This window comes from Xyrauchen texanus, chromosome 25 (genome assembly GCF_025860055.1).
Source record: "Xyrauchen texanus isolate HMW12.3.18 chromosome 25, RBS_HiC_50CHRs, whole genome shotgun sequence".
In the NCBI taxonomy this organism is placed as follows: domain Eukaryota; kingdom Metazoa; phylum Chordata; class Actinopteri; order Cypriniformes; family Catostomidae; genus Xyrauchen; species Xyrauchen texanus.
Genome location: NC_068300.1, coordinates 13,117,494 through 13,134,797, shown reverse-complemented (window position 1 = coordinate 13,134,797; position 17,304 = coordinate 13,117,494). Strand labels below are relative to the sequence as shown.

The 17,304-nt window shown below is 38.4% G+C and overlaps 1 protein-coding gene across 2 annotated transcripts in view; it reads left to right on the top strand.

Annotated features, from left to right (window-relative positions):
* Positions 1-17,304, top strand: part of LOC127619136 (inactive dipeptidyl peptidase 10-like) — a 73,856-nt gene that overhangs the window by 14,869 nt on the left and 41,683 nt on the right. The window contains exons 2-5 of one of the 2 annotated variants that reach the window (XM_052091909.1): positions 6,137-6,254; positions 8,343-8,438; positions 9,467-9,561; positions 11,170-11,241. In XM_052091909.1, the coding sequence (XP_051947869.1) occupies positions 6,137-6,254; positions 8,343-8,438; positions 9,467-9,561; positions 11,170-11,241 (381 nt within the window). The remainder of the gene's footprint in view (positions 1-6,136; positions 6,255-8,342; positions 8,439-9,466; positions 9,562-11,169; positions 11,242-17,304) is intronic. The other variant, XM_052091910.1, reaches the window with a different exon arrangement.

Below are 17,304 nucleotides of genomic sequence, written 5' to 3'. Positions count from 1 at the left end.
CCATTGCTAAATTGGAGGCCATGATAACAGCACCTCATCTCTCAGAAGGGGATTTCTTCTTCCCCAGTATGTGTATAACATATAAGTATGATATTCCCTCATCACTGTTGATGTTGCCTTCTCCCTCAAAACAAAGTGCTCTTAATTGGGAGTGTAGTATAATTTCAGAGCCTTTGGGAGCTGTGGAAGCTGAGCTGATGAGGCTCATTCAGAAAGAGGACTGGGCTCTCAGCCCGTAATGAGAGAGACGCTTTGAAATGAAAACAGTGTCTGTCTGGTAATCAACAGCGTGAATGAATTACATTAATTGTGTTGTTGCGGCTGACACCTTTTCCTCTGTACATAGTTTAGGATTAATAAAAATAGAAACAAATAATAAACAAACAATTGTTACCATAGAGTAAGAGTAGAGCTTTAAAAATGTATGTGGATAGCATAGCTCAGAACATTTTGTTTGGAAATAATCTGATGAGAAATTTAAGTTGTTCTATTGTATGGAAAAAAGATGCAATGAAAGTGAATGGAGACTGAGGCTAAAATTCTGCCTAACGTCTCCTTTTGTGTTCCAGGAAGAAAGAAAGTCATACAGAATGATGACTATTTCATTTTTGGTTGTGTAAAATCACGACCCGTCCCCACCCTCTACCCTGTCCTTCCTCGTTCTCTTAGGCTGGGGAGCCCCCCCACTCTTTCCCTGGGGGAGGGCATGCCTTATGCCCCGTCTGCCGGCAGGTCATCCCCACCTTCCTGAATCTGGGAGGGGACAGGAGGAGGGAAACAATAATGATAAATAGGGGGGTACTCCCTGTAACAGTGCAGTACCCCCAACAAAAAAACCAGTAAAATTTAAAGAGAGGGAAAAGGCCAACACGGAGTGGCAGTGGGAGAGAGAGAGAAGAGAGAAAGAAAAAAAAAATTCACTTACTCGCCGGTTCTCCAATATGCCTTAGCTTGGTTCCCGGCCACTCCTCCGCCCTCTAACGGACGACAGCCGCACCTCCTCGGTTGGATTGGAGGCAGTCCTCCAGCCCCTGGTGGACGGAATGCCCCGCCGCGTTCTCGGGGAACAGAAGGGGTCTCCCCCGCCCCTGGCAGCGGTTCTCCTGCTCCAGGCGGTCGGCAGTGAGCTCCTCCCCGCTCGGGGTCGGCGGTCTCAGACCCCGCCGTGTTTCAGCGGCTGGTAGGGGTCTCCTCCGCCCCTGGCAGCGGCCCTGACCGCTTCAGGCGGTCGGTTAGGACCCTCTTCTCCCCTCGCGGTTGGCAGCTATTCCTCCGCTACCAGGCGGCCGGGCTCCTCCGTCCCCCGGAAGATGGCCGCGGCTGCTAGAGAACTCCACTACGGCGTATCCCTCCTCCGTCCTAGGTTTTCGGCACCAGTGTAAAGCAGATTATACAGGACAGGAGGAGGCGAGAACCGGCTTAACATTATAAATAATAGTTTAATGAAGAAATAGACCAAATGATTCAAACACACACATAGGACGGACAGCTGCCCGTAAACGTTCTCTCTCTGTCGCACAACTGTCCACAGTCGACCTTTATCCCTCTCGGAGGCTTGATTAGCCTGATAAGGGACCGGGTGTGTAAAATCACGACCTGGCCCCGCCCTCTACCTTGTCACAGATATTTAGGTTATTTTCCTTTAAGGAAATTACTAAAGCATAAGACTAAACAGTATTATAGATCTGTGGAAACTTAATAGAGGCCATATACATTGTGATTCTTATCTTTCTGCAGCAGGAGTAGAGATGTTCATCAGACACTATCATCAGCAGTTTTAATTGTGTAAAGCAGCTAGTAAGATCTATTAAAAGTGAGACTTTGGCAATTTCCATGCTGGCAACCTTTGAAGCTTTTGAAGTTATATATATTTTATGTTTCACAACAGTATACAGCATCCAAGAACTCTGAGAGTCTAATTAGAGTTTTTGAAGCATTGTATTCAGGACACAGGAACAGAATTGTTTATTTATTTTGTATAAATTAAAACAAAAACAACAACAACCTAGTCTCATGACAACTCATAACAATTTGTATGAGATGGCAAAATCATAGGATATTTTAAGACTTGGCTTGTACGAAAAGGTACGACTGTTATTTCAAATAGGTACAATGCAGCAGATACAAGGCAACAAATGTTAGCTATCTGACACTTTACTTTAATATAGGACACATATAATGTTACTCATTCCATATTTATTTATGCAGTAAAATAATTGGTGTATGTGTATGATATGTGATGTGTAACATGCTTCTCTCATCTTGTTCTGACGTTTTCTTTCTTTCTTGGTACACAAACGTTATTGTGGCAGGGCGGAGGGAGGGGCCGGGTCGTGATCCTACACACCCGGTCCCGTATTAGGCTAATCAAGCCTCCGTGAGGGATAAAGGTCGACTGCAGAGGATCGTGCGGGAGAGAGAGATAGTTTACGGACATGTCCGTCATATAAAATTTCCTTATAGATGTATGGAACTTTCACCTATTTGTAGGCTATATTGATTTATTGTAATTTATTTTAATGTTTGAATTTGCATTTAATATTCGCTGCAAAATGTGTGCTTGACATTTCACAATAAAAGAATAATGTTATACATGCACAGACATAAACGAAAATTCTGTTTCAGCAGATATTAATGCCAAAAATACCAGGGGAAACCACAGTTAACAAAATATCCCACATTTAATGTAGCCTACAAATTCAGCTTCATCTGGTAGAAAAAAGACATAAAATAATAATTTAAATAAATAATGATTGAATAATAATAAAAATAACAATAATAATAATTTTTTATATTAACTATTATTATTATTATTATTAGGCTATTATTATGAATATAGGCATATATGAGGCATATTTTCTTTATAGAAACAATACATTTAAAAATGGGTGTTTCGTTTAGATTTGACAAAAACTACCGGTTTAAGCCCTACCCACATCCAGTTCTATCCGAATACAGTTCAGTTTGTCAAAGGAACTGGAACAGATACAGATAATGGCTTCACTGCACACCCTTAGTCTTTATAACCCTTCATGAAAATTTAACAATTTGTTTCACCTCTGAAATTACTCCTTTTCGTCTACTGGTTAATGTTAACCAATTCAAGAAATTTCATGTTGACCCGCTGAAATGGTGTACACAAAAGGTGTAGGTATAGGTAATATATGTTCTTGGCTGGCAGTCTGCTTTTGTGGTTGTCTTTAAGACGTCTTTCGTCCTGAAAACATTGAGGTGAGTTGAGCTGAAGCTCTTCACTCTTAAAGAGCAAAAACAAATAACAAAGATATAATAAAGGCAAAGTTTGATGGACAAGCAATGAGTAAACACATGCTCTACAGTCCCCCTCTGCCACCAGTAGTGAGTTTTCCACTAGCCTTGGAGTGGCTGTTTATTTTTCTTGATTATGATTGATGACCTTATAACTGTCCCTACCTACCCATCAACTGCAGTGTTGCAGCTTTTTTCTGCAGCCTTGGCTGTCAAAGAGGCATTCTGGGAGCTGAAAACACATCTAATAGACCTGCTTCATGTGGGGAATCTTGCTCAACATGACTGTAAATGCTTTTACCGTGCTGAAAAGACCAGTTTAGACAGGCTTACATTTTCATGGACCAGGCTGGTTTACGCTTGTTTGTTTTGGCCTCAGTCATCATTCACTTTCAATGCATTCTTTTTCCATTCAAACATGGTGGTGACCAACAAAAAGTAACTACTTTGCATTCTTAAATGTGTCATTACACAGTTGATAACACAATGCAATTGCAAATTGCATTCTCGGCATTGCCACGAGGGGCGCTGACGAGTTTGAATTTGCGTAAAAGTTTTTTTAATTTTCTCTTTCAGGTCAACTACTATCATGGCTGAGAAACTTGCTGAGCAAGTCAGTTGCTATGTTTCCATCCAAGTTGTAAATTAAATTTATGCAAAAAACAGTGTCACTGTGGAGATGAGGGCGTGGTCGTGTGTCTGTACGTGGGAGAGGGAGAGCGGTAAGTCTCGTCACCTGGGCTGTCATTATCATTAAAGGTTTAGTTCACCCAAAAATGAAAATTATCCCATAATTTACTCACCCTCAAGCCATCCTAGGTGTACATGAATTTCTTCTTTCAGCCAAACACAATCGGAGATATATTATAACATATCCTGGCTCTTCCATGCTTTATAATCGGAATGAATGGTACCTTAGATTTTGAAACCCAAAAAAAGCGCATCCATCCATCAAAAAAGTAATCCATACAGCTCCAGGGGGTTAATAACGGTCTTCTGCAGCAAAGCGAGACATTTTTGTAAGAAAAATATCCATATTTACAACTTTATAAACTATAATAATTGGCCGACCGGTACCGCCATCGAGTTCCAGACTATGATGTAGGCGTAGCGTAAGCTCCGGTGAATAGTGACGAACGAGGATGCCTGTGAACACGCTGACGGCCGTTACTGGAAGCCAGTGATTATAGTTTATTAAGTTAGAAATATGGATATTTTTCTAACAAAAATGCATCGCTTCATTTCAGAATGCCTTTATTAACCCTCTGGAGCCATATGATTACTTTTTTGATGGATGGATGTGCTTTTTTGGGCTTCAAAATCAAAGTACCATTCACTCCCATTATAAAGCTTGGAAGAGCCAGGATATTTTTTTATATATCTCCGATTGTGTTTGGCTGAAAGAAGAAAGACATATACTCCTAGGATGGCTTGAGGGTGAGTAAATTATGGGATCATTTTCATTTTTGGGTTAACTAACCCTTTAACACCTGTCTCTTGTTGATGAGGGAGACCTGAAAAGGCAGACTAGCGCATCAGTCGGCAGAAGGAGAGACCAGAGAGATAGCCAGCTGTGTGTGTGTGTTTTCTAAGATTGAACTCTCACTGAATTACGTGTGTGTTTATATTTGGCCGCAAAGAGCCCTTTTTATTTATGTTTGCTGATGCTAAAGGAGTAATAAAAGTACTCACATTGACTGTTTCCGCTCCCTCCTGACTCGTCCATTTGCCCTGAAATACGAACGCTGTTACAATTGCAAAAACAATATGCGAATAAAGCTCAGTTTCCATCCCATGTGTTCAAAAGAACAAAATCATCACTTCCGGAGAAATTGTAGCTACTGTGACTCTTTTACTAATAAAATACTCAAAGTTTAAAGCACAAAGGCAAAACACTGTAAAGAACTCCGTCTAATGTCTGGGAGCGACAACGCATCTCACAGTGCTTTCGTTCCAACTTCCTTATGTCTTTGCTGTGTGAATCTATAATATATTTTTCAAAAGTGTCAATTAATCTGCTCTTTGGCACAGTTCGTAGTTTTTATTTGACTCTATACAAGGTTTGGATTTTCTATACACAGTTATTTCAGGATGACCAGAGCAACATTTCAGTTGCAGTGTTTGGTCTGCTTGTTAGTCCAGTTATAAGCAAGTTATTTAGTCACATTACTTTTTTAATGCACATCTTGTATTCCTAATAAAATCAATAGGAGTTTATTCGGTACTGTATGTATGTTTCCATCATAGTTTATACACATTTCTTCTTATTGAATAAAACATTTATCCACCTCAAGCGAACGTATACTTTTTTAAGCACATATCGGAGACTTTATTTGCATCTTGTTGTTTCCATCCAGCAGTTTTTATGCAATATCCCTAAATATGCATAAAAATATGTGGATTGAACCCCAGCTAGTGAAACTGCAGTGCATTTGCAAGCATGTGTATTTGTGTATTTGTGTAATCTATGTTTCTGGCTTTATGTGACCCCCCCCCCCCCCAAAACAGGAAAATCACACACTTTATTGTACATAAGCCCCATTAGAGGTGAAATGAGGCACCATTAGGGGGAAATTAAGACATGACAGAAATATAGGACACAATTAGCTTTTCATATTTCACTTGAGGATTTTTTTTGCTGTTTTATTGAAGGATCATTCTAAATTACACAGATTTCTGTCAGTGTGAAGCCCTTTCATTCTCCCACAGAGGCTCGCTTCACTAATACACGCGTCACATGAAATGCCTGCTCTGAGGCGCTGGAAATGAGGCAGCACTAATACATTCCCTCTCAGCAGTGGGAGAGTACGTGTATGTTAATGAGAGAGAATGAAATTCCTATGAGTTGCTTTTCTCTTGTCTTTTTGAGCAGGACTTGGGTAGCACGGGAGGACCACCTAGGAATTGGAAGGGAATTGGGATCGCCTTGGTGGTTATACTGGGGGTCATGTCCCTGGTCACCCTCTCCATTATTATGCTCACCCCTGGTAAGGAGGATGCCAAAGGACTGAAGGAAAATAAAATAGATGAGATGGGTGATTAAATGGAAGCCAGGGTGAAGGAGAGAAAGAGGGAACATATAAGTAGGAAAAGAGAAAAACAACAGAAGATTATAGAGAGCTTGTGGGAGAGCAGGAAGGCTAATATATGAGACATCCATTGACAAAAACAAATACAAAAGGACATTCAGAAACAATGAAACAAAGCCAGCCAGACAGCCTGCTCCATTAAAAGACCTCATGAAATTGTTTGATGAGCAGTTTTCTTTCCTGTGTTGATGTAAATTGAAACAGAGAGGTTGAGTGATATACATTGGAGGGCTTGTTTTTTCTTCTTCTTGTAAATAGCCAATAGGCTTTATTTACATCACAGTCATGAACCATGATTTTTACTTGCTAGTCAGTTTTAAATGGTATCAGGGGGAGGGACATTCTCGTTCCAGAGAGCGTTTGATTGGACAAAAATATGTGTTGCAAAGGGAGTCAAACATTTGTTTTGCAGAAGAGTAAGTTTTGGATGAGAAGAGAAAGGCTGTAAATGTAAATGTGTACATACAGAGCTGTGCAAAAGTCTTAGACACATAAGATGTTTTACAAAAACATTAAACATTAAATTGGTTATTTAAATCTTCAGCTTTAGTGTGTTAATAGGAAATAAAAATGTTAGACTCCAAAACATTCCCATTGCAAATAGAAGAACAGGGACCACTGCAACAGATAGCCTGGCCCCCACAGAGCATTGATTCAGTCTGGGATTACATGAAGACACTAAAGAAATTGAGAATATAGATAAACTGGGATTAATTCTAATATGTATTTAATACTTATTAATACTATTTATGGCATTATGTTTTAAGAAATCCTCTATATGCAAAATATTTCACAAATGCCTAAACATTTTGCGCAATACTCTATGTACCAGCTAAAAGTTTGTTAACTTTTAAAAGTACACTAGAATGTACTAGTGGCTTCAAAGATATAATAGACATGGATAAAAGCCAGAAAACAATTTTGATATCACAAGGTCTTTAAAGGTGAATTGTGTAATTTTTACGCCACTAGCGTCACCAAACAAAATAAAAAAAAAATATTTATGACTGTTTTCAATCAGGTTTTCTAAACACTCCTCCAGTGCTTCATTGGTCAGAAAAACAGTTAGTTCCACCCCACATTCAAGATATTGATGAGCCAATGTTATGTCAGATTGTTTTAAAGTGCCACAGAGCTAAGCTGTTTACAATTTTCAGTCAATGTACAAAATGGCTTACTCATAGTTGTTGCATATCATAGTTCGCCCAAAAATTTAAATTCTCTCATCATTTAATCACCCTCATGCCATCCCAGATGTGTATGAATTTCTTTCTTCTGCAGAACACAAACAAAGATTTTTAAAAGGATATCTGAGCTCTGTTGGATATTACAATGCATGTGAATGATGACCAGCTTATTTAAACACCAAAATCCAGATCTTTAATACATATCTTCAGAAATAATATTATAGGTGTGGATGAGAAACAGGTTTTTTTCTATAAATCTCCATTTTCACTTTCACATTCTTTGTCAGGAGATTTATAGTAAAAAAAAAGACTTAAATATTGATTTGGTTCTCAGAGAAGCTTAACATATCTCTTCTGAAGACATGGATTTATCCACTGGAGTCTTATGTATTACTTTTATGTGACCTTTATGTGACATTTGGAGTTTCAAATGTCTGGTCATCATTCACTTGTATTGTAAGGACCTACAGAGCTGAGATATTCATCTACAAATCTTTGTTCGTGTTCTGCAGAAGAAAGTAAGTCATACACATCTGGGATGGTTTGAGGTTGAGTAAATGATGAGAGAATTTGAATTTTTTTGGTGAACTATCCCTTCAAGGTGGGATACTAGAAAGTTGTGTTTTAACATAAAAAACACTTCACCCTTAAAGATTTTGTCTTCAGACTTATCTGATCCTTATATAAATGGAACATTGTGATTGAGATGAAAGAGGACTCTTTGATATTCTTGTTACAGACAGGGTTTGTCCTCTAGGTTGTTTTTGTCCTTAACTGACTGTCTAATCTTGTATTTCAGACGAATCTCATCTCCTGCTGCTGTCTCGTCTCACTTTGGAGAACCTGGAAAGTGAAGATTTCAAAATTCACGACCCATGTGCAACGTGGCTAAATGGTGAAACCTCTGCATTGTACATACTGCATTTCAGTTAATGGATGCTGTAACTGGTACCAGTTAATTGACCCGATTTACGAATGCCTCCTACACACTACACGACTTTCAAAGACGTCGGATCATGTTACCGTTCATATTACACAACTGTCTGTCTTGTCATGGGAGTCGTAGCATTTTCAAATTACGTGACGAATCGGCGACAGGGGTGGACACATTACAAAACATTTCACTATTGACGAATCCCCGATGAAATTACGTTTCACAACAGAGTACATGCGAGAAGTGATATGAGATACGAAAACAAATGCATGATCATGTGTTATGCATTTCAGAATATGACGTTTATGTTTTTAATTATATATTTTATTGGTTACAATATGAAAAAGTACCTCCTACTGAAAAACCTATTTGCTTACCTGACTGTCCAAGACAATTGGCAATTTCTCTCCACCCAGTTGTGTTACAGTTCAGATGAAACATCAAATGCCAATGTTCCACTAATTTTTCCTCCATTTCTTCGGTCCAATGAGATTTTCTTGATATCGTAGCCATGCTAGTTGATGTTCAGTTTCAGGTACATCAGGACTCCTCCCACTGAAACTTCCCGTGCCCCGTTCCTTGCTCTCTCATTGGCTGTAGGCCAACGCTGCAGTTGTATTCAGTCAAAACATATTTCACATTGCACAATTTGGAATCGCAGACGGGTCCAGATATTTAACATTCTAGATATCTCGCTGACATCGGCGACGCTTATGCGCTTCTCTCAAATCGCGTCTTTGATAGTTCACACATTGCGTTCGTTGCTCACAGGAACGAGCTCTGATTTGCCTACAAAACTGTCGGCGAGTGTAAATCGGGCTCAAAATCGTGTAGTGTAAACTCGGCATAAGAAAGTAAATGGCCTTAAAATTTATTTAATGTTGTGTTTAACTTGTGACACTAACATTATTCTGTATATGTTGAAAGTTGAAATAGACTTGGCCTAGTTTGAAATTTAAGCTTTGGTTGTTAATCTCTGTTTCTTTCAGAGCATGAGGTATCACTATGCACTCGGGAGGGTCACATTCAAATCCATGATCTCAACACCAATCTAACCACCACACTGCTGGACAACAGCACCCTGGTAGGTGTATGCTGATGTACACATGCACGTATTTATCCACAGATAAACTTAACATACTTAATAAAGTCCATATTTAGTCTTGTCCTCATCTTAAACCTCTGACCACCAGCGTAGTGCAGCGCTCTGCAGAATGACAACCCCCATGAGGCATGTGATCAAGACAAGATATACAACTCCATTAGCTCAATTCTTAAGGAGCCTGACAAAGGGATCACTAGTAGGGTGGAGAAAGACTGAGAGAGAGAGGTTATGTAAAGGTTGCTAAAAGTCTTGTAGAAACAATCAGAATGATATAAAGTGAGCAAAGAAACAGCAAATAGTGTCCTGTGGCTCTGGTACTTAAAGCTTTTTATTGTATTCTCTTTTTTCTACGCTTCTCCCCAGTTGATCCCGTAGCATATGTCTTCAAAGAGACTGTTTTAGCAGGGCAACCCTTTGAACGCTCGAGCTGGGTGATGCTGAGAAACATATATGGGTCATTGCCTTAGATGCTCAATACAATGTTGTCTAGATTGCAGAGATTTCTCTTCTAAAGCCCCTTTACACACTGTCAACACTGTTATACTCACACTGCCTCCATGTCCCAACAACACAGTTTATTCATTGTGTGCGCACAATGGATTCACAGATTTGTAAATCGTTTTTAAGGTACATTCTGAGTTCATTATTGGTTAAGCTCGATTTGAGTCAAAATTATTTTCTGTTGCGAAATAGAGCTTGCCTCTCAAATATGTTTATAATGATGCACTTACAATGAAAGACTCTGGTACAAGGCATTGCACTGTGATAAAAAGACACTGTTTTGAAAGTATAGTCACAAGACTTTATGCGTCATCTTAACATGAGACGAATGTGATACAATCCTTGTCTGTGTAAAGTTACATCCAGTTTTTCAACTCTTGGCATGACCATGTTCATTAAATATAGTGCATTTGGCATAATATGCACAGTGATACTAGTAAGGGAGTGCTTTCCTGAAGGCAACTCCACCGACAGGAATTATGTTCGTAACACAATCAGAAGTTCATACGCCTAACAACAGTTAAGTAGTCCCACAAATAAAAGGACAATTGAAACAACTTTACAACTCAAGAAACACCTTTTTTATTTTTAGAAAAATGTATATAAGAGTGTTAACAAATGTTGTTTTTGTTTGGTTTTGTCTCGTTTTTTGTTTTGTTTTCCATCTCGTTTCTTGTTTTGTTTTGTTTTGTTTGTTTTGTTTTGTTTTGTTTTATTTTGCAAACTGAAAGACAGTATAGCTCAGATCTATCTTTGAACCATAGGCGGAAATCGCGGGGGGGTGGGACAACCCCATCTGAGGGTTGTCCCCCCTAAAATATCATTAAAATATGTGTATTGTAAATAATATAATGATATATTCTTAAAATAATTGTTTAAGAAATAAAATAATACAAATGCAAACGGGGCAACAACAAAAAAAAACCTTGGTGTCCCCTTCAAAAATTGCTCTTGAGAATTGTTATGTTTATTGCCCCCCCCAACATTTTGATGAAATTTTCGCCCCTGCTTTGAACCCAACATAAGATCAACAGTCAAGTTTGTTTCTAAGTATAAAATACATATTGGTATTGGTTCTTGTTTTAGGATCTGAAATCCATGAGATTCCAGGTTTCCGCTGATAAGAAGTTCATCCTGATGGCCTACGATATCCACCATGTGAGTAATATAAACAGAAATGCACAGAGAAGCTGTCATGCCCACATGGTTCCTTCATTACCTGTTAGGATTTTGGAAGAAAACTAAAATGTTCATAATGATTTTCTTTTAATGTTTTGGGTTTTCATAGTCAATGCAAACACACAAACACATACAAATGTTTAGTAATGCTTTTTAAATCATGTATACTGTGGATAGACTTCTATTGTTATTACATTTCTGGTGCTTGATAAGGCAAGCATCACTATTACTATTGCTCAATTACTAGCACTGGTAACTATTACCTTCTAAACAATAAAAAAATTCATACAAATCTGATAGTCTTACATTGAAGGAGAGAGCTAAGCTTATGGACCAGCATATCACAGAGACTTGGTGGTGAGCTCTTTAAAATTAAGGCAGTATGCAACCGCCTTGCAACCAGATTGCAATGCCCTAGTAATGCTGAATATCGACAGTAATTTCTGCAGCTTGTTCAACACTGAAAGCTGCTCCTTTTAATAGCAAACCTGAAAGGAATAGAATATTCAAATGCAGAGGATGTGGGGTTTATAGAATTAAGAAGGAGGGATACTAGGGAGAGGAGAGGAGAGAGAGAAGAGAAGAGAACAGAAGAGGAGAGTAGAGAGAGAAGAGAAGAGAAGAGGAGAGTAGAGAGAGAAGAGAAGAGAACAGAAGAGGAGAGGAGAGTAGAGAGAGAAGAGAAGAGGAGAGTAGAGAGAGAAGAGGAGAGGAGAGTAGAGAGAGAAGAGGAGAGTAGAGAGGTTGTTTCGGCTATAAATTGTAATGAGATTCACACTTTGTGATTACAGGAGGTTTTAGCAACAGAACTAAAGGGCTGAAAATACACAACTTGTAGACTATTTGTCTGAGTTACCATAGGAATCTGTAGTTAGAATCCCCTTGCCGACCTTCCACTTCAGAAATTATCATCTCTGCAGTAAACTGTTGTCTCTTCTCAAAAGAGAATGCTTTAGCAGAGTGCAGACATGAGTAACAGAGAAGAGAACCAAGCTGAAAACACTGACATATTAGAATCCATACATATCTGTACATACATCTCTCTCTCTCTCTCTCTCTCTCTCTCTCTCTCTCTCTCTCTCTCTCTCTCTCTCTCTCTCTCTCTCTCATTTTTATCTCCACTTGGGATTTTGATTCTTTGTGTATTTATATGTATTCCGTATTGTGCATTTATCTCTAATCTCATGAAAACATATCCAAGACTGCATATCACTAGAAAATTAAAAGAAGACAAAAGTAAGATATTACATTTTGCATAAAGAAACTTGAGCCTGTTGAAGGACTATTAAGATTATTTGCACTGTGACAGTATTTTCATGACAATTAAGCACATTTTTCACTTTAAATTCTTATACCATAATGTGTTTTGCTTTCAATTTTTTTTGTTATTTCCATTAATATCAGAGGTGAATAAATTCATAATTGTGTGATACTGTTTTACAGTAAACAAAACGGCAACCCCAATACAACCATAATAGAATAGAATAGAATAGAATAGAATAGAATAGAATTGTGTCTTTTATTGCCACACAGCAAGTTGTAGGTACAGCTAGGTAGAATACATGGGATAAAGTGCACATGAGCAAATGTACAGTTACAGTAATATTTGTAAGACAATACAATATACAATACAGTACAAAAACACTGTTCAATATGCAATGAGATACAAGATACAATGTACAATGTACAAAAACCGTACAGAAATTGCAATAGATAAGATAGGTGCAGACAGATAACCGATGGGTAATGATTTTTTATATAAAAATTCTTAATTTAAAAAATATATCCTTATTTTCTATGCATTAAACTTTGTTATAAAATATCACAATGCAAAAAAAATAAAAAATAAATCATATTGTTTCTAAAACAAAAATTATTTTTCTTAATTTTAGGGCTAAATATAACCCAGACGTGTTCTTGGCAGGTTTTGTGACTTTCATATAATCATGCATTTATGAGAACTCACACAGGATAAATGACTCTAATCTGTGTGGTCACAACTGCAGGGAAACACTGGATTTCTAGGTAGAGACTCTTCCTAGTCTCTACCTCTATTCCTATATCTCTCGCTCTCCCGCATTTCCTCTTATCTCTAAAGAGTATGTGCTGACTGAGGCAGTTTGCAGCTCAAGCAACCAAACTGAGCACAGCTGCACTACACAGAAATCACACACACGCACAGAGAAAGTGAGTGAGAGTGAGAGAGAGAGAGAGAGAGTATGGGGACAGAAGAAGTGGAGGATAAAAACGATGCGATCTGCAGTCGCCCTAGGATCACCCTGTCCAATCGAAATCAATCACCGGAATGAGATGAATGGGGTGTGTAAGTGTGTATGTGTGAGTACAGTATGGGGAAAGAGATTAGAAAAGACACTGGAAAAGAGTAAAAGGGAAAGAAGCAGATTGGAAAATAGAAAATGACAGACGAGAATAGAGATGTGAAAATCTGAGGGAAGGAAGAAAATGGAAAAGGGAGAAAGCAACAGAGAAAGGAGCGTTTTAGAAAGAAAAGAGGGAGCAAATAAAATATATCTTGAGAGTGAAACAGAGAAGGAATGAGAGAAATTAAAACGGCAGGGACAGCATGAGGGATAGTCTGGGTAAAACCAAAAGATACCTAGAGAGATAAAGATATAAGAGAGCTTTGGAAAGAGTAAAATGCTGAGCTGGTTTAAAATGTAAGCAGAGAAATTTAAAGTTACACAAAAAAAAAATTTTCAACAAGAGGATGCCAGAATTTTAGCAAATGTTACGACTTAATTTGTACATTAATTTGTACGACTTATACATTAACCAATCACATACACTTCACAAAAATGCGATTGGAACCCGGAAGTGTAGCTTTCTTCCATATAACACATCAGGCCTTTTAACATTAATATTATGGTTCTGTTAATGCTCTAGATAGGGTTAGGTGTTACACTATATGGCTAGGTTTAGGGATGACGTTTGGGATAGGGGTTAAAGTTACCATAACACAGTTTTGGATTAACACGGAACATTGGGTACTACAAGGACACAAGGGAAACATCTCTCATTGGTGGGTGTATAACTCTGACAATGTTGTACAAATTAACTTTAACAAATTGGTACAAATTCGCCAATATCTCATGAGATAAGGTTGATTTTACCACAAAAGTACAGTGACGATATTACAGGTAAAACAGGATGACATTTTGGTGACTGTATATTTTACAGTTTCTAACTGTATATGGGTTGTTTACATTAAAAAATCTATATATATATTTCCAAAATATTAGTAACTACAGTCTTGACCAACACAAAATAGGCATCGTTTGAAACCTTAGAAGCTGTACTTACCAATGCATGCAGGTATAATGACAAAAACTGAACTTACATCCATTCATCCATCTTCTATAGCCACTTGTCCTATGCAGATAGTGCTGGAGCCTATCCCAGCTGTCTCGGCCAAAGGCAGGGAAACACCCTGGACAGGTGACCAGTCCATTACAAGGCCCAAAATGAACAAGTGCTTTGAAATTTGCAGACAAATCAGAAGTGTTCCATATTGATAATTTATAAAAAAAACAAATGCACTGTACATATTATTCCAATCAGTAAAAACATCAAACTGATCAAATAGACATGTGTCATATGTTGTTTGAAAGCTCCCAAAGAGTAAAATACAACCAGCCTACCAACAAAAATATCGCGAGTATTAGCTAAGTATAATTATTTGTCAATTATGTTGGTGTTGCCTATATGCCGTGTTTTGACTTATAACTTCACAAAAAATAAACAGAACATAAAATGTCACATACCATTATTTAGAGGAGGTGATTATCTTTCAAACTAACACAAGGTAATCAGAGGCATTAGATAATACGCACAATGTTACATATGGCCAACAGGAGATGGCAGCAAGTAAATGACACAGACTCAATGATTCAGACTATAGGAATGTTTTTTCCTATAGTCATATAGAAATATACATTGTTGTGTCTGCATGTGTAATTCGATTTTTATGTACAATTACTATGTTTTATTTGTTTGGAGAGACTTTTGGACAAATGGAGATGTTTTTGTACACTAGGATACATTTTTTTTGTAATGTTGTAACTTTTGATTGCTTTGTCGTATTAACACAAATTCCTTCTCAGATACAGTTGACATGATTGGGAACAAAACAAAAGCAGTTTTCATCGAGCTACCTTATTTACAGCAAGTTAGTGTTGGGGAAGCTACTTCTTAAGCTAGAAGATACTCATTACTTAAAATACAGTAGTTAAATAACAGTCAAAAAAGTAAAAAGTAGTTAGCTACACTCAAAGTTACTAACAAGAAGATCTAACTACATTGAATTTATAAAGCGGAAAATATTTTTTCATATATTTAAGGTATATTTTACTGTTTAAGATATGTTATACAGATTTTACTATTACATTTTAACATTCTTTTTTACAATAATTGTTTTTACTGGTTCAATTTTCACAAAGATTCAGAAATATAGAGACAAGGCAATTTTGAATTGGGCAATGCACTGGAGATTGAAAGCACAGAGGAAGACGTGTTGTGTTGAACATGAATGGAAAGATTTCAAAGTCAGAATCAGCACTACAGAAAGAATGGACAAGAAAAATAAAAAATTGGGGAGGCAAACTAGGGCAAATCTCACCAGTGCTGTGAACTTTTGGTTCTGAGGATTTTGTGGGCACAGAATAATCTGTGCAACTACAGCAATGTCACTATAATGCGGATCCCACATGAGCAATATTCTGTTTCCTCCATTTTCTGTATGATATTAATTTTGTGAATCCAAAAGACAGAGGCAGAATGGTTCCCTTTTGTAGGAACTGGAGCTGCGTGATCACATTGGGACATGCCCTGAGTGTCACATGGTCTGAAGCCATTGTACTATCATGACAGTTTATTGCCTGGGTGGGGCTTAAGTGACCCTCCAAGGGAGCTACATCATGGGCTCCATAACAGCACTCGCTTTGGCGCCATCGAGTCAGATTTTCTGTTCTTCAGTGCACGATTTTGTCTAAGCCTGTGTTTGTTCACCCTTCTCAGAGAGAATGCAGCTTTTACAGCTGTTATTTTCTGGTCCCAAAAAAAGACGGCTGTCTGTGTCTCATTCGAATGAAATATCAATTCAGAATGCTGACGCAGAAACAAATAGTGTCACAAGTGCAGCCAGGGGACTAGTTTGTGAGAGCGTTTGGGGCCGGGGTTGCCCTGGCAATGCTTAAGGTCTATGTTGCCGCATGCACGTATCAGTGGAGTCTCTGTCAGTAGACATTCTCTTGTCTCTCGTTTTATGCATGGGGTACTCAGGCTTAGAACTTTTGTCCCTTCTGCATTCCTTTATGGGATTTATCTGTAGAGGCGGTTTCGAGTGCTCTGTATGAGCCCTTGGCAACAGTCGCTGGCAAATTTCTGACTCTTAAAATGGCCCTGCTGGTAGCATTGGCATCATTTAAAAGGGTTGGTGATTTGCATGCCCTGTCGATCAATCCCTTATGTATGGATTTGGTGCCAGGGTGTTTAAGAGTGGTGTTAAGGCCTCATTTGGACTATTTGCCCAAGGTCGTTTCTACATCATTTCGGTCGCAGACTGTTCATTTTCAGGCTTTCTATCCTCCCCATTTGAGTCGGAGGAGCATGAAAGATTGCATATGCTTTGCCCAGTTCGGGCGCTGCAAGTTTATTCTGACCGTTTTAGCCAGTGGCATAGGTCAGAGCAAAGACTGTTTCTTTAGCTTACTCATGCAATTACATACCTTCGCCTTTGGGTATTTGAGGAGCATTCTACGAGGAGCATGGCATCCTCATGGGCTTTGGCTAGAGGTGCATCCTTGGAGGACATTTGTATGGTGGCAGGTTGGTCCTCTCTGCATACATTTGTTAGATTTTATAATTTGGATGAGGGTTTGACTCCTGCTGCCCAGGTTCTCTATTTTGGAACAGGAATAAACTCATAATTTTCTCTGTTTATTCAGATGCTTTAGCTCGCTTGTGCACCGCTATATGCTTGCCACATGGGCGTAGACATTTGGCAGCTACTGTTCGCATGGTGTG